This window comes from Mobula birostris, chromosome 20 (genome assembly GCF_030028105.1).
Source record: "Mobula birostris isolate sMobBir1 chromosome 20, sMobBir1.hap1, whole genome shotgun sequence".
Lineage (NCBI taxonomy): Eukaryota > Metazoa > Chordata > Chondrichthyes > Myliobatiformes > Myliobatidae > Mobula > Mobula birostris.
The window spans coordinates 35,316,041-35,336,887 of record NC_092389.1 but is presented as its reverse complement, the minus strand read 5'-3'; the positions used below and the strand labels follow the sequence as shown (position 1 = coordinate 35,336,887).

At 42.4% G+C, this 20,847-nt stretch overlaps 1 protein-coding gene across 6 annotated transcripts in view; it reads left to right on the top strand.

Moving 5' to 3' along the window:
* Positions 1–20,847, top strand: part of prdm10 (PR domain containing 10) — a 169,851-nt gene that overhangs the window by 77,194 nt on the left and 71,810 nt on the right. For all 6 annotated transcript variants that reach the window (XM_072238496.1, XM_072238494.1, XM_072238490.1 and 3 more), the window contains 4 exons: positions 428–637; positions 8,975–9,047; positions 14,041–14,158; positions 19,955–20,063. In XM_072238496.1, coding sequence (XP_072094597.1) covers positions 428–637; positions 8,975–9,047; positions 14,041–14,158; positions 19,955–20,063 — 510 coding nt within the window. The remainder of the gene's footprint in view (positions 1–427; positions 638–8,974; positions 9,048–14,040; positions 14,159–19,954; positions 20,064–20,847) is intronic.

The following is a 20,847-nucleotide window of genomic DNA, read 5'->3' as shown; positions in this document are numbered from 1 at the left end:
ACCCATTAAAACAAAAGAAGACTGTCAAAAACCCAATGTGCAGAGGAAAAAAAAGCAAATTGCGCAAACAATAAAAGCAAATAGCATTCAGAACCGAAGTTCACAAAAGTGAGCCCAGAGCCTCAGTTCTGTGCAGAAATGAGTAAACCTTGCTTTTATTTGACGAAGGAAGAGTTTTTTTTCTTTGAGCAGTAGTCCATCTCTTGACAAAACTGTCGGTGTTTACCCATATGAGGATGTCGATCAGTTTTTGGTAGCTTTGCCTTTACAACACAATCGAAGTTATAAATTGTGGAATTGGTCATTCATCAGAGTGAATGTGGAGGGGAGTGTTTGGAGTATCATAACACAAAATGTTAATTGTCTGAAGCACTTTGAAGCATGTGATAACAAGCTGCTACGTTAATGTATCTTTCTCTTTTAACAGGTTGCTATGGGGGTAGGAAGGGATGAATCGAAAGATGGAGAGAAATCTGGGGATTTGTGGTTTGATCTGTCTGATGAGAACATGTGCAACTGGATGATGTTTGTACGTCGAGCTCAGAACCACTTGGAACAGAACCTGGTGGTTTACCAATATGGCAAGAACCTCTACTTTACCACCATCAAACATATTGAGCCAAAACAAGAACTCAAGGTAACAGAGAACGTGGGTGAATATGGGACATGTGCTACTGGCGCAGGCGCAAGTGGTACCTCAAGTAAGAAGTGATTCTAGAAATACTCAACAGGTCAGACAGTACTTCTGTTTGAGAGAAAGGGTTAGAGTTCAGATTGGTGACCCTTGCTCAGAACAGGGTAGAGCTGGCAATACACTTTAAATTGCAGAGAGAGTACACTTATTCTCAAAAGGTGGTGTTACGGGATGGGGGTCAGAAGGGACAATGGCATATAAAGTAGAGGTGCCAACTACTGTGGTGGCTGAGATAATCTTGGGAAGGTGTAAGTAGGAAGAAACAAGTGCATTTGAACTAGCAGAAGAGGACACAGAGAAAAGTAGCTTTTTCTAGGGGGAGCAGAGTCCAGTGCTTAAAGGGTGTAGGTTTAAAGCAGGAGAAGAGAAGTTTAAAGGAGAGGTAAAGGGTAAGTTTTTCACATAAAGGGTGGTAGCAATGTGGAATGAGATGAAGACAGATACAATTAGTGTATAAAAGGCACTTGTTTAGGTACTTGGATAAAAATGGAATGGAGGGATACAGGCATAATGTTGAAAAACATGGGTTGGGCTAAAGGACCATTTCTATGCTGTACAGCTGAGTGACAGACCATGCAGTAGGCCAAGGACAGAGGTGAGACTGAGATGGAGCATTTTAGAGAGACACAATTGGAAATTCAGTGCCAGCCTTGTGGACTAAACAGAAGTGTTATGCAAAACAGTCTCTCAATTGGCATTTGGTTTCCCAGTGTAGGGAAGACCACATTGTGATCACTGAAATGCAGTACACTAACTTGGCAGAAGTACAAGCAAATTGCTGCCTCATCAAGAAGGAATGTCTTGGGGGGGGGGGGGGATGGTTGGGTGAGGGGTGTCCCTGAGAAGTGATATAAAAGGGTAGGTGTGGCATCTCCTTCACTTGTATGGTAAGGCATTGGGTGAGAAGAGGTAGTGGCTATTGGTACAGAAACAATCGTAGACAAGAGCACTGTGGAGGGAATGTTCCCTTGTTTTCTCTGGCTTATTGGAGGCTGAGAGGAGACCAGGAGAAGCTTATAAAATTATGAGAGACAAAGATACCAGAGCCTCAGCCCACTATGTCCATGTTAAGCATTAAGTGTCCATCCATACTAATCCCACCTACCAGCATGCTCCATAGATTTTGATGCTTTGGTGGCTCAAGAGCAAGTCTAGATAAGTGTTGCGATTTACAAAGGGATCTTGGGGTTCAAATCCTTAGCTCATTGGAAGTGGCCATGTGAGTAGATAGGATGGTAAAGATGATGTATGGCATGTTAGCCTTATCTGGCTGGGGCACTTTGTATCAGAATAAGGAAGGTGTGTTGCTGTTAAAACTTTGGTTAGGCCGCATTTGGAGTATTGTGTTAAATTCCCGTCACTTCATTACAGGAAGGATGTGGAGGCTTTGAGAACGATGCTGAAGAGGTTTACCAGGATACTGCCTGGATTGGAGAGCATGGAGAGGTGGGACAAACTTGGTTGTTTTCTGTGGAGCAGTAGAGGCTGAGGAGAGACCTGATGACCAGGGCAGTGTTTTTTTTGACTCAGAGACAGAGGTAGGTGTCTGAAGCAGTTCACCAGGTAGTGGCAGAAGTAGAGGCAATAGCAGTGTTCAAGAGGCTGTTTGATAGGCGTATGAATATTTAGGGAATGGTGGGGGGGGTGGGGAATATGAATCATGTACAGTCAGTAGAGAATTGGTTTAATTATCCCATTTGGTGCAGACATTGTCGGGCAAAAGGCCTGTTTCTGTGTAGTATTGTTCTATGAGAATGCTGAAAGGAGTGGAAAGTGGAATAAGTGCCTGGCATTGGCATCTCTTTGGACGTGGAAAAAAACTTACTATATTTTTATCACAAAAAGGTGGCTCTTGGCCTACTAGGTCGATGCCAGCTCCCAGCAAAACAGTCTCGTCAATCCTATTCTCCTCTTCTAAATTCCCCTTTGCTCTGCAATTCCTTTTGTCCCAAAAGCCCATTGACTCCTCCACCCTTAATCCTATTGCCACTTAAATATGCTAGTTAAGTTGCTAATTAATCTACCAATACATCTTTGGGCTGCAAGAGTAATGGGAACACTTAAGGAAATAACATGCAGTCATGGGAGAACATGCAAATTCAGCTCAACACCCAAGGCCAGGTTTGTTTCCAGGTTACTGGAATTGTGAGACAACAGTGTTTACTGTACTGTTCTTTTCTGGAGGATGCCTTGTTGTTACTGGAGCCTCATAAAGTGGGAAATGAGGAAAAGGGCAATGCTGTTATTGCCCACTGTGGGAGGAGGAGGTTGAAAATGGGTGTGGGAAATTATCAGTTATGGTTCAGACCTTTCACAAGATCACAAGACGAAGGAGCAGAAGTAGGCCATTCGGCCCGTCGAGTCTGCTCCGCTGCTCCACCATGAGCTGTACTATTCTCCCATGTAGTTCCAATTTCTGGCTTTTTCCCCATATCCCTTGATACTCTGACTAATTAGATACCTATCAATCTCCTCAAACACCCTTAATGATTGGGCCTCCACAGTTGTATGTGGCAACGAATTCCATAGATCCACGACCCTCTGGCTAAAAAAAAAGTCTCCTCATCTCTTGCTTTAAATGGGTACCCTCTAATTCTAAGACTGTGGCTTGACCTGGACTCAACCCACCAAGGGAAACAGCCTTTCCACATCTACTCTGTCCAACTGTTTCAACATTCGAAATGTTTCTATGAGATCCCCTCTCATTCTTCTATACTCTAATGAATCTAGTCCAAGAGCCGACAAACGCTCTTCATATGTTAGCCCCTGCATTCCAGGAATCATCCTCATAAATCTCCTCTGAACTCTCTCCGACATCAGTACATCCCTTCTACAAACCCAATTTCCAGAAAAGTTGGGATATTTTCCAAATGCAATAAAAACAAAAATCTGTGATGTGTTAATTCACGTGAACCTTTATTTAACTGACAAAAGTACAAAGAAAAGATTTTCAATAGTTTTAATGACCAGTTTAATTGTATTTTGTAAACATACACAAATTTAGAATTTGATGGCTGCAACACACTCAACAAAAGTTGGGACAGAGGCATGTTTACCATTGTGTTACATCACCTTTCCTTTTAATAACACTTTTTAATCGTTTTGGAATTGAGGATACTAATTGTAGTAGATTTGCAATTGGAAATTTTGTCCATTCTTGCTTGATATAAGACTTCAGCTGCTCAACAGTCCGTGGTCCCCGTTGTCTGATTCTCCTCTTCATGATGCGCCATACATTTTCAATAGGAGATAGATCTGGACTGGCAGCAGGCCAGTCAAATACACGCACTCTGTGTCTACAAAGCCACGCTGTTGTAGCCCGTGCAGAATGTGGTCTGGCATTGTCCTGCTGAAATAAGCATGGACATCCCGGGAAGAGACGTCGCCTTGATGGCAACATATGTCTCTCTAAAATCCTAATATACGCCTCAGAGTCAATGGTACCTTCACATACATGCAACTCACCCATGCCGTGGGCACTGGTGCACCCCCATACCATCACAGATGCTGGCTTTTGCACCTTTCGCTGATAACAATCTGGATGGTCGTTTTCATCTTTGGCACGGAGAACTCGACGCCCGTTTTTTCCGAAAACTAGCTGAAATGTGGACTCATTTGACCACAGCACAGGGTTCCACAGTCTTTCGGTGTATCTGAGATGAGCTCGGGCCCAGAGAACTGGCCGGCGTTTCTGCATAGAGTTGATGTATGCTTTCCTGGTGTCATGGATTCTTGATCATCTGACTGGCAGACCACAGTACGTGTGCTTGCAACACTGTATGTCCGACAGAGTGATCAGCAGCACTGGGACTCCACAGGGGACTGTCTTGTCTCCCTTCCTCTTCACCATTTACACCTCGGACTTCAACTACTGCACAGAGTCTTGTCATCTTCAGAAGTTTTCTGATGACTCTGCCATAGTTGGATGCATCAGCAAGGGAGATGAGGCTGAGTACAGGGCTACGGTAGGAAACTTTGTCACATGGTGTGAGCAGAATTATCTGCAGCTTAATGTGAAAAAGACTAAGGAGCTGGTGGTAGACCTGAGGAGAGCTAAGGTATCGGGGACCCCTGTTTCCATCCAGGGGGTCAGTGTGGACATGGTGGAGGATTACAAATACCTGGGGATACGAATTGACAATAAACTGGACTGGTCAAAGAACACTGAGGCTGTCTACAAGAAGGGTCAGAGCTGTCTCTGTTTCCTGAGGAGACTGAGGTCCTTTAACATCTGCTGGACAATGCTGAGGATGTTCTACGAGTCTGTGGTGGCCAGTGCGATCATGTTTGCTGTTGTGTGCTGGGTCAGCAGGTTGAGGGTAGCAGACACCAACAGAATCAAAAAACTCATTCGTAAGGCCAGTGATGTTGTGGGGATGGAACTGGACTCTCTGACGGTGGTGTCTGAAAAGAGGATGCTGTCCAAGTTGCATGCCATCTTGGACAATGTCTCCCATCCACTACATAATGTACTGGTTGGGCACAGGAGTACATTCAGCCAGAGACTCATTCCACTGAGATGCAACACAGAGCGTCATAGGAAGTCATTCCTGCCTATGGCCATCAAATTTTACAACTCCTCCCTTGGAGGATCAGACACCCTGAGCCAATAGGCTGGTCCTGGACTTATTTCCTGGCATAATTTACATATTACTATTTAATTATTTATGGTTTTATTACTATTTAATTATTTATGGTGCAACTGTAACGAAAACCAATTTCCCCGGGATCAATAAAGTATGACTATGTATGGCTTCCTCCTTGCGTAATACAGTTTCAAGTTGCATTTCTGGATGCAGTGATGGACTGTGTTGAGTGACAATGGTTTTCCGAAGTACTCCCGAGCCCAGGTGGCTATAATTGTCACAGTAGCATGAAGGTTTCTTAGGCAGTGCCGCCCGAGGGCTCGAAGATCACGTGCATTCAACAGTGGTTTCCGACCTTGCCCTTTACGCACTGAGATGTCTCTGAATTCTCTGAATCTTTTCACAATATTATGTACTGTAGATGTTGAAAGACCTAAATTCTCTGCAATCTTGCGTTGAGAAATGCTCCTTTTGAACTGACTAACAATTCTCTCACGAATTTTGGCAGAAAGGGGTGAGCCACGGCCCATCCTTGCTTGCAAAGACTGAGCCTTTGATGGACGATACTTTTATACCCAGTCATGATACCTCACCTGCTACCAATTAGCCTGCTTAATGTGGAGTCTTCCAAACCGGTGTTACTTGAATATTCTGTGCACTTTTCAATCTTATTTTAACTCTGTCCCAACTTTTGTTGAGTGTGTTGCAGCCATCAAATTCTAAATTTGTGTATATTTACAAAATACAATTAAGTTGGTCAGTAAAACTATTGAAAATCTTTTCTTTGTACTTTTGTCAGTTAAATAAAGGTTCACGTGAATTAATATATCACAGATTTTTGTTTTTATTGCATTTTGGAAAATATCCCAACTTTTCTGGAAATGGGGTTTGTAAGATAGGGAGCCAAAAACTGCACACAGTATTCTAAATGAGGTCTCACCAGTGCCCCATAGAGCCTCATCAACACCTCCTTGCTCTTATACACTATTCCTCTTGAAATGAATGCCAACATAGAATTTGCTTTCCTTACTGGCATTCCAACCTGGTGGTTAGCTTTTAGGGTATCCTGCACGAGGACCCCCAAGTCCCTTTGCACATCCGAACATCCGATTTTTGAATTTTCTCCCCATCTAAATAATAATCTGCCCGATTATTTCTTCTTCCAAAATATTCAACCGTACATTTTCCAACATTGTATCTCATCTGCCATTTCTTTGCCCATTCTCCTAAACTGACTAAGTCTCTCTGCAACCTTTCCGTTTCTTCACACTTCCTGCTCCTCCACCTATCTTGGTATCATCTGCAAACTTAGCCACAAAACCATTTAATCCATTATCTAAATCATCGATATACATCGTAAAAAGAAGCAGCCCCAACACCGACCCTTGCGGAACACCACTGGTAACCACTAGTAACCGGCAGCTAATCAGAATGGGATCCCTTTATTCCCACCCTTTGCTTTCTGCCTATCAGCCAATGCTCCACCCATTTCAATATCTTTCCTGTAATTCCATGGGCTCCCATCTTATTAAGCAGCCTCTCTTGCGGCACCTTGTCGAAGGCCTTTTGAAAATCCAAATACACAACATCCACAGCCTCTCCCTTGTCAATCTTGTTTGAGATTACCTCAAAAAATTCCAGTAGGTTGGTGAGGCAGGATCTTCTCTTCATGAAACCATGCTGGCTTGGGCCTATCTTGTCATGCACCTTGAGGTATTTTATAACCTTGACCTTGAGGATTGACTCCAATATCTTTCCAACTACCGATGTCAGACTAATAGGTCTGTAATTTTCTTTTTGCTGCCTCCCTCCTAGAAGACAGCTAGTTGATGTAGATAATGGTACGCTCATACCAAATGTGATGGAGGCTGAGAAATCAGAAGAATTGATTGCTCATCAGTGGTAGGGCAGCTTTAGTATGGCTAAAGTAGGTGTGGTAGTCTGTAGGATTGTGGTAGACTGGTCACTAACTTGCTCCTGTATGTTGGAGGCAGAGAAGTAGATCACAGAGACCTGCTCCAAGTTTGGTTCACAGAACAATCCTGTTTTCTACAAGTTTTCCTGTAGCCTATTGCCTCTTCCCCAAATCCTTCATGCACTCCTCTCCCTCCTCAGTATCTACTAATTTACCACTCATTTACACTCTCGGGGAAAATTACAGTGACTGAGCAAACTACGTCTTTGGGATTTGGGAGTAAATTGGAGCGCTGGAAGAAATCTTTGTACAGGAAGTCAGCATTGAACATGTGCAACTAGATCTGTGAAGCAGCAGCTTTGCTGTGCCACCTAATGTGCTATCCACTGATGAGGAATAAGGGGAACCTCTGGAGGATAAACAGCAGCACGGATATGTTGGACTGTTTGTGTGGTTCACAGCATGTGAATTGTCTGATGAGCTTGTGCGTTAATACAGATTAACCTCCTGTCTTCAAGTTTCTGGAGTGGGACTTGAACCCACAACCTTTTGGCTTAAAGGCAAAGGATTACTCATTGAATCACATTTGAAATCAGGAAATAGAATGTTGACCTTTATAGGAAGTGGTTTGGCATGGATATGGTTTTGGGCTCCTTATTTATGTGCTTACACTGGAGAGTGTTCAGGGAGAGTAGAATAGGTTGATTCCTGGGATGAATGGCATGCTTTTTGAGGAATGATTAAACAGGTTGGGCAGACACTCAGCTGAGTTTAGAAGAAGGAAAGGTGGTCTTATTGAAGCATATTGCTGGAGCGTAAGGGTAGATCCTGAGGGGATGCTTCCCCTTGTGAGAAAACCTAGAATAGAGAATGACCTTGGTTTAGTTTCCGAATGGAGTCAACAGTTTAAGAGAGACTAGAAGGGCTTTCTTCTGTGACATCATCAATCGTTGAAACTCAGCCAGTTCTACAGCCAACTGTAGAAAAATTATAGTTAACGCTTTGGGTTGGAGAGGTTAAACTTTTGAAACAAGGCAGACATATGTTTAGACTCCAGGGTAGTCAGGGTTGGGGAACTGTAAGAAAGTGAGTTGAAGCAAAGATCAGGTCGTGTTAGATCATTTTTAAGGGACATGTTGCATCTTACTGATTTCTAGCAAGGTTCTTGCTGATTCTTGAGGAAGTGGGTTTGGCAGTGAAAATGTTACTGCCATTTGAAATCATTATTGTGCTTGAGAGCCTTGGATCAGTGTCTGCAGAACACGTAGAGCTGGAACGTGTGTAAGATTTAATGAGTTTCACTGCTGACACTCATCATCTCAGCTCATTTATGAGTCAAGGTCACTTTGAGTCAAGGTCCCATGGAAATGAATTTTTGCAGAACTGAAACTGGCGGGACAGGAGAACAGGAAGCTGGCAAGGTAACAATTAATGATGTTTGTGAGGAGAAAACAGAGGATTTAATCCATAAAGAGAAAATGTCGTAAAGACTTGATAGGACAGGCAGCGCGTCTGTAGAAAGAGAAACAGAGTAAAATTTTGAGTTGAAGGCCCTTTGCTGTTTCTAACCTTCTGATTGCTTCCAGCATTTTTCATTTTTATTTCAGATTTCCAGCATCTGATATTTTGTAGCACTTATTTCAATGGATTGTCACACAGATATAGTAATGGAATTTTTTTTTTCTGTGGTAATGACAAAGGTGAATTTGAGAAAGAGACTTATTTGAGACTCCTCAGGCCAGGCAGTGTTTCTGAGTATTGCTCTCTGTGTGCTTGCAGGTGTGGTATGCAGCATCCTATGCAGATTTTGTGGAGCAGAAGATCCATGATATATCAGAAGAGGAACGGAAAGGTGAATGACTGTTCCTGCATTCCATGCCGGCACCTTTGACAGGATGCTAGAAATGAAGGAAAGAGATGATAATCCACCTCTACCTGTACTACCAAGAGATTACTTTTGACTAACGTGGCAGTCGTTCTGAATATAGTGCAGGGCATCTATGATATTGATTGAGGGATGAGCAACCTTAAGAGCTGTCTCTGCTCTTTGCACAGAGTCAGAGGAGACAGACTAGACTTGTGAATGGCACACTACATAATGCACTCCTCCTTAAAATAACTGGCCATTTTATCAACCGAGAACCTTAAACCTATGATTTGATTTGGGGTACATGTACCCATACCCACTTCACATACACCTGGGTTTTGTTTATCCTTTTCTGTAGGAAGAAATAAAGACTGTGAGATATGGAAAACTTATTCTGCATTCTGTTTGATGATGATGGACGAGCCAGGGGATCACTGATGAGTCGGGTTTCTCTAAGTTTCTGGAAAAAAAATAGGTTCTTTGATGCAATAAGGCCCAGTATCATACACGGTCTTTATTAGTTTTCTAAAAACAAACCACTGAAGGAACTTAGCAGGTCAGACAGTACCCGTGGAGGGAGATGGACAGTCAGTATTTTGGATCAAGACACATCATCTGGATTGAAAGATAAAGGGGAGGTAGCCTGTATAAAGAGATGAGGGGAAAGGAAATGACAGAGGAGTGGCAGTTGGCTCCACCAGTGACAGCAGAGCCAACCCACCTATCATCTCCCAGTCTTTCATTACATTCCAATTGATGGATCAAGTGTTAACAATATTAGATTGTGGGGTGAGATGAATTGTGATTTTGGTTTTTGAAAGTTTGTGGGAAACCTAAAAGAAGCTTAGCTGATGAAACTGGTAGCATATACATCTTGAATGTAAGGAAATGAAAGAATGTGAATTAACACCGTTCTATATTCTGTCCTTCTAATTTTTCATATTTCTAACATCTGTAGTATTTGCATTAAATATGTCACATCCAACATGTTTTTCATTAATAGGCATCAATAGCAAGATAACAGCTATCAATAGCAAGATGAACTTTGCTGTTTATCTCTAATTGCCCTTGAATTGTTCCACCTTGTTTGGTTAAACCCTGAAGAGTCTATTTCACTGGTTGGTATATGTCTGGATTTACGCATGGGCCCAATGAGAATTATAGAGTCCCATCTTAAAACAGCATAAGTAAACCAGCTGGGCTTTTCAGTATCTCCATAATTGACACTAATTCTTATTCTAAAATGTATTTGATTGAGTTCTTATTGTCTAGCTGCTGTGATAAGAGTTTAGATGAATGTTCCCTGATACAGAAACAAGGTTGGGACAGTTCACATTACGCAATGATTAAGGGCTAATTTTATTGAGCTGGGTAAAATTATGTTGGCAGAGTCAGTAAGGGTACGCCCAACTAGCTCTCTCTATTTCAAGGGAAGCAAGTGCAGCCTATCCAGTCTGTCTTGCCACGGAAACACGACATCCCAGGCAACATTATAGTGTATCCCAAATAATTTCTTTCCCACCTTCTCTATCTGTGCTACTTGTTATAGGGATCCATGAACTTGTGCACCAAGATCCCACTGTTCCTTAGTACTGCAAAACCTTCATAGCACAATATTCTTAGGAACTTGTTAGTACTAGACAAGCAAATGTTTCTGCTAATAGTATCTCAGTACACTTTTATAATACTTTTTGTTTAAACATGTGATTTGGAAAGGAGTGAGAAAGACAGTACTATGCAAAAGTCTTAAGCGCATGTTTAAAAAAAAGTTCTGTGAAGTGAAGAAGTTTTCAAAAATAATTGAATGAAAAGTTTCTAAATATCAAAAAAATATAAAGAGCAGTAAACAGTTTTTTAAAAAAAAAATCAAATTAATATTTGTTATGATCATCCTTTGCCTTTAAAACTGCATCAATTCTCATAGGTACACTGTCATTCAGTTTTATAAGAAAATTGGCTGGTAGGCTGTTCCAAGCATCTTGGAGAACTTACCACAGTACGGGAGTCCCAATCAATATGTGGAAAATTAAAATCCCCTACTATCACAATTTTATGTTTCCTGCAGTTGTCTGCTATCTCTCTGCAGATCTGCTCCTCCAATTCTTGCTGACTATTGGGTGTCTATAATACAACCCCATTAATGTGGTCATACCTTTCCTGTTTCTCAGCTCCACCCATATGGCTTCGGTAGACAAGCCCTCTAATCTGTCCTGCCTGAGCACTGCTGTAACATTTTCCCTGACAAGCAATGACACCCCCATACTCTTCATCCCTCTGCCTCGATCACATCTGAAACATCGGAACCCTGGAATATTAAGCTGCCAGTCCTGCCCCTCCTGCAGCCAGGTTTCACTAATGGCTATAATGTTGTAATTCCATGTGTCAATCCACTCCCTCAACTCGTCAGCCTTCCCCACAATACTCCTCACATTGAAATAGACACACTTCAGAAGATTATTACCACTACATACAACCCTTCTGTTTGTGACTTTGCATGAACTTTTAACATCATTTATTTTCATCCCCGCTCCACTATCTGCTCTGGTACTCTGGTTCCCATTCCCCTGCAAATCTAGTTTAAACCCTCCCCGATAGCACTAACAAACCTCCCTGCAAGGATATTCGTCCCCTTGTAGTTCAGGTGTAACCTGTCTCTCTTGTACATGTCCCACCTGCCCCAGAAGAGGTCCCAATGATCCTGAAATCTGAAACCCTGCCCCCTACACCAGTTCCTCAACCACATGTTCATCTGCCGGAGCATCCTATTCTTACCCTCACTGGCACGTGGCACAGGTAGCAATCCTGAGATTACCACCCTCAAGGTCCTGCTTTTTAACTTCCTACCAAGCTCTCTATACTTACTCTCCAGGACTTCCTCACTCTTCCTTCCTATGTCATTGGTACCACGACATCAGGCTGATCACCCTCCCACTTCAGAATGCTGTGCACGCGATCAGAGACATCCTTGACCCGGGAGCAAACCATCCGGGAGTCTTTGTCACGACCACAGAACCGCCTGTCTGTACCTCTAACTATCGATTCCCCTATCACTACCGCTCTCCTCTTCTTCCACCCTCCCTTCTGCACTGCAGAACCAGACTCAGTGCCAGAGATCCGGCTGCCGCAGCTTATCCCAGGTAGGTCATCCCCCCCAACAGTATCCAAATCGGTATACTTGTTGAGGGGAATGGCCACAGAGAAACCCTGCTCTGCCTGCCCTTTCCTCTTCCCTTGCCTGATGGTAACCCAATTTCCTGTCCTCTGCTCCTTTGGCGTAACTACCTCCCTGTAGCTACTATCTATAATCTCCTCATTCTCCTGAATGATCTGGAGGTCATCCAGCTCCTGCTCCAGTTCCCTAATGCGGTTTGTCAGGAGCTGCAGTTGGATGCACTTCTTGCAGGTGTTGTCAGGGACACCGGAGGGCTCCCTGACTTCCCACATCCTGCAAGAGGAGCATTCCAACATCCTGCCTGGCATTCTCCCTACACTAAACTAAACAAACAAAACAAAACAACAACTTACCAGAACCTACCCTCGTCTCTGCCTGTGTATGTCGAAGCTTGTTGAGCCAAAGCTGTCCCACTCCGACGATGGCCGCTTCGCAAGACAAAACTTCTTTTATAGTGCGCTAGCTGACCGGCTGTCTTCAGCTCCTCTGCTCCCAATTGGTTGGCTGTTTAAAAATCTGAAAAAACCCGTGAATCCTCTCCTTCTCAGCTCTCTAATTTTGTTAGTTTGTGACTGACAGTTGAATCTTTGTTACACTTTTATTGCAACCATGGGCCATTGAAGTTCATGACCTATACACCAAATTCTGCAGTGAATGCTAACATGAAGTAAGGTACTGAAGCAACACACATCAAAGTTGCTGGTGAACGCAGCAGGCCAAGCAGCATCTCTAGGAAGAGGTACAGTCGACGTTTCAGGCCGATACCCTTCGTCAGGACTAACTGAAGGAAGAGTTAGTAAGAGATTTGAGAGGGGGAGGGGGAGATCCAAAATGATAGGAGAAGACAGGAGGGGGAGGGATGGAGCCAAGAGCTGGACAGGTGATTGGCAACATCTGATGATTTCCAGCATCTGCAGAATTCCTGTTGTAAGGTACTGAATGTCAGTTGATAAGGAACAGGATCCACTGGCATAGTTTGAAGGGAAATAGGGAGTCTTACCCCATCTCTGGCTAGTATTTATCTCTTAACACCACTGAAGAAGATTTACCTCTGCATTATGGCATGTTTGTCTGTTTAAACAGTGACGGAATATCAAAATAATTCATAAGCAGTAGAGTACTTTAGGAAATCCTGAAGAACCGCATGTATCAATGGAGTGAAATTGCAAAAAAAAAAAAAATCCAATCCTTAATTTTTACTTTGTGGAACATTATTTGACTACTGTTTTCCTATTATGTTAATTAAGTGTGATTTCCTTTTTAAATCTTGAATATCATTCCTAGATTACTGAAGATATTACTTGAACAAGACACTGGTAACATTGTTAAGTGTGTCACACATTCTGTCAAGACAGTGGGATTGGTGATATGTAGGGAGGACCAGAGGAACTGGGCTGGAAGAAGTCAGTGGGTTAGGCAGCATCTATGGTGGGAAATAGACAGTTGATGTTTTTTTTTACAGGAACTTACAGCATATTTCAAGCCTAATCCTTTGACTGCTTTATTTGGTATTGTTGGAGGAAAGTGTTTTCTAATAGTGGAATAGAAACTGTCCTTGAGCCTGCTGGTGTCAAAATATTTTTTTTAACAATTGCATAAGGTGTCTTTGTTTAGTTGAATATCAGTGGGCAGTCTGCAATATATTTTCTTAGATCTGTCCTCCACTTCATCCTCTGCCATCAATTGTCCCTTTTCCTCCATAGATGCTGCCTGACCCACTGGGTTCTTCCTGCATTTTATGTCACCTCAGATTCCAGCATCTGCAATCACTTGTTTCTGTAACATATTTATTATTTCTTTCCTCAGTTCTACGAGACCAGGAAAAAAACTGGCCATGCTATGAGTGTAATCGTCGTTTTACCAGCTCAGAGCAGCTTCAGCAACATCTCAACATGCATGATGAAAAGCTGGACTTCTTCAGCAGGTACAACCATGAATCCATTTGAAGTTATTACCCTTTCTCTTAGCTGCTTTTCGCTTTGCTTGTCAATGTAAGAAAATCAAAGCTAGAGTAAGCCACTCAGCTTCTCTCATCTATCCCCCATTCAGTATAATTATAGCTAATATCTCCCAGGCTTTATCTCCTCTGCTGTGCTAGTTCCCTATAGCCTGATCTTTTCATTTCCTTGATATTTTAAAAATTTTTAGTTGCCTCTTTAAATACCTGCATTGTTATAACCCTCAGGGGTTGAGAAGTCCAGAGACTCATCAATCGCCTCTGATCTGGGCCGACATTTACGTGCCGGGCGGCACCTAATTAACTAGCTTGTTTATTTCAGCTTTTTTCTTAAAGATGTGCTGGGTGCGTTCTGGCCACTGCTGTACCACTGCGTTCTTCGCAGCCCGGTGGTTGGGGACCACTGCATATCTAATTTAATTGGTCACTTTGATGCAGCACAAACTATGCTGAAAACTCAGTTCATGGCGGGGGTGCTACACACCTGCGCACTGGGCAGAAAGAACGGAACTAAAACCCAGAAACAATCTCTCTTTACAAACAGTTTTGTAGCAAAAGTATTGCTATATTACCATTATCCTAATTAGTATTACTTATTTTTATAATTATCACATTACAACAGTATTTGTGTATTTATTTTTGATTTTTTTCGGGATCTACTGGGAAAGTCTCAAAGTTCGACCAGTCGATTGCGATCGACGGGTTGGCGACCCCCCATTCTACACAATTCAGCTTTAAGTGGCAGCACTCTATTTGGCTTGTTCGAGAAACATGTTATCATACCCTGTCATACCCCATTCAGGATATTAGATGAAGTCGTCCTTCATTCTTCTAAACCCTTTAAAAATAGATCCATTTTCCCTAGCTGCTTATAATAAGGCAACCTTTGCATCCCAGGAATTAAACTCCTTTGAGCTGCCTAAAATGCCAGTTTATCTTTTCTTAATTGAGAAGATCAGAATTGGGCATAGTATTTCATATGTAACCTCACTACTTCCCTACATAAATTAAAAACATACTTTGGTTTTTTTCTGATCCACTCATTTTGACACTTGGATGGTACAATGGAAAAATAATCATTATCTAATTCCAGCAATTAATCTTTATCAATTGGTTTATAGTATAGCCAGCCATGGGGCTATGGCAATGCTCTTTATGAAACATTGTCTAAAATATCATCTCGGTTCTGTAGTGCTAAATGTAGCAGTGATATTGATTTCCAATCCCTTCCAAGTCAGTCGAAATAAATTTCAGAGGGGGTATCATGAATATTTTTCTATTTTGCGTCAGTCATGTAAGCTGTGCAAATTTATAAAATTGCAAAATATTTACGGTTTGACCTCATTCTGTGCTTCAGCACTTAAAAAAATAAATAAATAAAATAGCATTTTCTGCTACATCCGTTTGGATTATTTTACTCTCTTCACTTGTTTCTCAGAGTATCCTGGAGAGTTCATTTCTGGGCTGGGAACTTATTCATCCTTGAGCATTCCAATACATCCAACATCACCATCTTTTTAGTGCTTATATACTATGAATCAGCAATGTACTCCTTGAATGCTCTGTTTTCCACATTATACTCTGCAGTTAATACATGTGAAAAGTATTCATTTGGGGCCTTGTCCATATTCCGTGGCTCCACACACAGTTTATTCCTAAAAGGATTTACTCTTTCCCTCACAACCATTTACTCCTGATAGATTTATGAAATATCTTGGGATTGGGATTATTTTGATTGCCAAAGATATTTTGTGACCTCTTTTTATCCTCATAATTTCTTTCTGAAGTGATGTCCTACATATCCCTATATTCCATTAGGGTCTCACTTTATTGCAGTTCCCTTTACCCATCATATACTTGTTTTTTCTTTTACCAAGCCATTCGAGATCCTTGGTCATTCAAGGTTCCCATATCTTAACACCTTTGCCTTTCACACTTAACAGTACTCTTTTTAACCCTCTTTTCAATGACTCTCACTTGTCTGATAGGATTTTATTTGCAAATATGTGCTCCCAATCTACTATTGGTATTAGTATAGCTTTGTTATTGTCACATGTACTGAGATACAGTGAAAAGTTTGACTTGCATACTGTTCATATAGATAAAATCATTGCACAGAGCATTGGGCTAGAAGAAGGTAAGACAATACAGGTTTCCCCTGCCATCCGAAGGTAGAGCGTTCCTATGAAACGGTTCGTAAGCCGAAATGTTGTAAAGCGAAGAAGCAGTTACCATTTATTTATATGGGAAAATTTTGTGAGCGTTCGCAGACCCAGCTAATTAATTAGGTGCTGCCCGACACCTAATTGTCGGCCCAGATCAGTGCCGATTTCCAATTGTGTCGGCGGCACCTAATTAATTAGCTTGTTTATTTTGGCTTTTTTCTTAAAGATGTGCTGTGTGCCTCCTGACTACCATTGCATTCTCCACGAATCGGTATCTGTCCATAGCCCAGGGGTTGGGGTGGTGGGATACTGGGGTGTCATCTCGTCATCGTCTGTTTCCATTAGAGCAGGCAGCTCATCTTCTATTTCTGCCCGCCTCGATGTTGAAGGTCGAGGTTCGTCGTCTGCTGTGGCTGATGTGGAAGGCTTGCTTGACTGCTGAGCCTCGGGTATTTTTCTATCACACAGTTCTTTGTAAGGGCTCAAACCATCCTGCAAATATCCCCTAAACTGACGTACCCTTTCAAAATTAAAGTCGTACTTTATCATTACTATTTGGTTTCGATTGTTATCCTTTTTTCCTCCAATTGCATCAGCTCTTCATCTGTCAGTTCTTGGTGATGGGATGCCAAAACCTCTTCAACATCATGTTCGTCAGCTTCCACAAGCCAAACTCACTTTGTCCTTACTTCGTTCACCACGATCAAAACGCTTAATTATGTCTAGTTTTACGCTAAGTTTAACACCCTTACGAGCTCATCTTAGAACTCATCTTGCAAACGGCTGCTCACAGGCACGTGTTTAAGCAATGCCGGCGAGAATGCAGTTCCGAATCCGGGGGAGAGCGGCTGCTCAGAGCGCACGCTGCCTTTTATCGCGCGCTGACTTTTTTTGGTAACAGTGAAAACACCTTCTGAAAGTGAAAACAGGGTACTAATGTAGGTCTTTCGTAACAGTGAGGTTTCGTAAAGCGAACGTTCGAAAGGCGGGGACACCTGTAATAATAACAGGGTTGTTGTGGTGTGAGATTTTAATTTCCCAAATATTGATTGGCATCTCCCTAGAGTGAGGGGTTTAGATGGGGTGCAGTTTGTTAGGTGTGTCCAGGAAGGTTTCTTGACACAATATGTAGATAAGCCAACAAGAGGAGAGGTTCTACTTGATCTGGCATTGGAAAATGAACTGGTCAGGTGTCAGGTCTCTCAGTGGGAGAGCATTTTGGAGATAGTGATCACAATTCTATCTCCTTTACCATAGCATTGGAGAGGGATAGGAACAGACAAGTTAGGGAAACGTTTAATTGGAGTAAGGGGAATTATGAGGCTATCAGGCAGGAACTTGGAAGCATAAATTGGAAACGTTCTCAGGGAAACGTACTGAATAAATGTGGCAAATATTCAGGGGATATTTGTATGGGCTTCTGAGTAGGAACGTTCTAATAAGGCATGGAAAGGATGGTAGAGTACAAGACCTGTGGTGCACAAAGGCTGTTGTAAATCTAGTGAAGAAGAAAAGAGCTTACGAAAGGGTCAAAAAAACTAATTAATGATAGAGATCTGGAAGATTATAAGGCTAGCAGGAAGGAGCTTAAGAATGAAATTAGGAGAGCCAGAAGGGGTCAGGAGAAGGCCTTGGCAGACAGGATTAAGGAAAACCCCAAAGTATTCTACAGGTATGTGAAGTGCAAGAGGATAAGATGTGAGAGAATAGGACCAATCAAGTGTGACAATAGAAAAGTGTGTATGGAACTGGAGGAAATAGTGGAGGTATTTAATGAATATTTTGCTTCAGTTTTCACTACAGAAAAGGATCTTGGTGACTGTAGGGTTGACTTGCAGTGGACCGAAAAGCTTGAGGATGTGGATATTAAGAAAGAGAATGTGCTGGAGCTTTTGGAAAGCATCAAGTTGGATAAGTCACCGGGACCGGACAGGATGTACCCCAGGCTACTGAGGGAAGCGAGGGAGGAGATTGCTGAGCCTCTGGCAATGATCTTTGCATCATCAATGAGGACGGGAGAGGTTCCGGAGGATTGGAGGGTTGCGGATGTTGTTCCCTTATTCAAGAAAGGGAGTAGGGATGTCCCAGGAAACTATAGGCCAGTGAGCCTTACTTCAGTGGTTGGTAAGTTGATGGAGAAGATCATGAGAGGCAGGATTGAAGAACATTTGGAGAGGTATAATATGATTAGGAATAGTCAGCATGGCTTTGTCAAGGGCAGGTCGTGCCTTACGAGCCTGACTGAATTTTTTGAGGATGTGACTAAACACATTGATGAAGGTAGGGCAGTAGATGTAGTGGAAATGGATTTCAGCAAGGCATTTGATAAGTTGAGAAAGTAAGTAGGCATGGGATCCAAGGGGACATTGCTTTGTGGATCCAGAACTGGCTTGCCCACAGAAGGCAAAGAGTGCATGGAGGCCGGTGACCAGTGGTCTGTGCCTCAGAGATCTGTTCTGGGACCTCTTCTCTTCGTGATTTTTATAAATGACCTGGATGAGGAAGTGGAGGGATGGGTTAGTAAATTTGCTGATGACACAAAGGTTGGGTGTGTTGTGGATAGTGTGGAGGGCTGTCAGAAGTTACAATGGGACATTGATAGGATGCAAAACTGGGCTGAGAAGTGGCAGATGGAGTTCAAACCAGATAAGTGTGAGGTGGTTCATTTGGGTAGGTCAAATATGAAGGCAGAATATAGTATTAATGGTAAGACTCTTGGCAGTGTGGAGGATCAGAGGGATCTTGAGGTCCGAGTCCATAGGACACTCAAAGCTGCTACGCAGGTTGATTGTGTGGTTAAGAAGGCATATGGTGTATTGGCCTTCATCAATTGTGGGATTGAGTTTAAGAGCCAGGAGGTAATATTGCAGCTATATAGGACCCTGGACAGACCCCACTTGGAGTACTGTGCTCAGTTCCAGTCGCCTCACTTTAGGAAGGACGTGGAAGCCATAGAAAGGGTGCAGAGGAGATTTACAAGAATGTTGCCTGGATTGGGGAGCATGCCTTATGAGAGTAGGTTGAGTGAACTCGGCCTTTTCTCCTTGGAGCGATGGAGGATGAGAGGTGACTTGATAGAAGTGTACAAGATAATGAGAGGCATTGATCATGTGGATAGTCAGAAGCTTTTCCCCAGGGCTGAAATGGCTAGCATGAGAGGGCATAGTTTTAAGGTGGTTGGAAGTAGGTACAGAGGAGATGTTGGGTGAGTTTTTTATGCAGAGAGTGATGAGTGCATGGAATAGCCTGCCGGCGGCAGTGGTGGAGGTGGAAACGATAGGGTCTTTGAAGGGACTCCTGGATGGCTACATGGAGCTTTGAAAATTAGAGGGCTATGGGTAAAGCATAGGTAGTTCTAATGCAGGGACATGTTCGGCACAGCTTTGTGGGCCGAAGGGCCTGTATTGTGAAGTATGTTTTCTATGTTTCTAATATTGCTGTTGAGAAGTTCTCAGTATAGCAGAAGTTTTAAGAATTTGGGGCTTTTCCCCTGGAGCGCTGGCTTTGACATTTTCTTCTTAATATTCATACTTAGGTCATGGTCCTTTTCACACAGGGATACTGTAGCTGGTGATGTTGATCAATTGTCTCTTGACAGGTCAAAGAGCAGAAGTCGTGGCCGAGGCAGAAGGCGCTTCGGCTCAGGGAGGCGACCTGGGCGCCCACCAAAGTTTCACAGACAAGATTCAACGGTAGATCAGAGTGAGGTGAGACTGGTTATTCAGAAAAGTATTCTTGTTAAGTCTTCTGAAATAACAAATCTTCATTCAGTTACAGCTACTCTCTCACCTATCCTAATAACACTTTTAACTCAATTACCTACGATAATTCCCATTGCTACCTCTTCATGCTGCTAAAAGTTACCATGATCCTTTCATGGTCCATGAGATGCAGATCCTTACCTCCTTACCTTCACTGCTGGGTTGCAGTGAAGGAAGGGATTTGAATTTTTCTCAACAAAAGAGAGAGGTCTAGAAAATTAAAGAATTCAATGATGAGTTTCTCAATGTTCTGATTTCTTCAATACTGAAGGGAAAATGACAAGTTTACTGATGTATGATTTGTGTCGAAATAAGATTCTGTTTGGATTTTGATTGAGAAAGCGCATGACTATGTTGTGACTGTAATCGAAGTCACTGGAGAGACGTTAAAGCTGGTGCTATAGAAGTTCATCACAACAGTTTGCATCATTTCTGGAGACACTCAGTGGAGCCTCTCAATCCCAAAAGTACTTCGCATTCTTACACCCTTAAGATCAAAAGGTGATTCAATACAGTTTCAATAGTTACAATGACATTTTTTACTTCAATACATTGGGTTGACAAATGGTTCTGTGAATTGCCTCTGAGTGTTCAAATACCTTTGCTAGGACAGACTAATTCGCAAAGATTTTCCAAAAATTTCCAAGAGCCGAAGATTAGTGTTGTGAGAGCTGAATCTCTGAGTACACAAATCTCCCAACTATTTATAGGTCTGCTATTTGATGTGCTA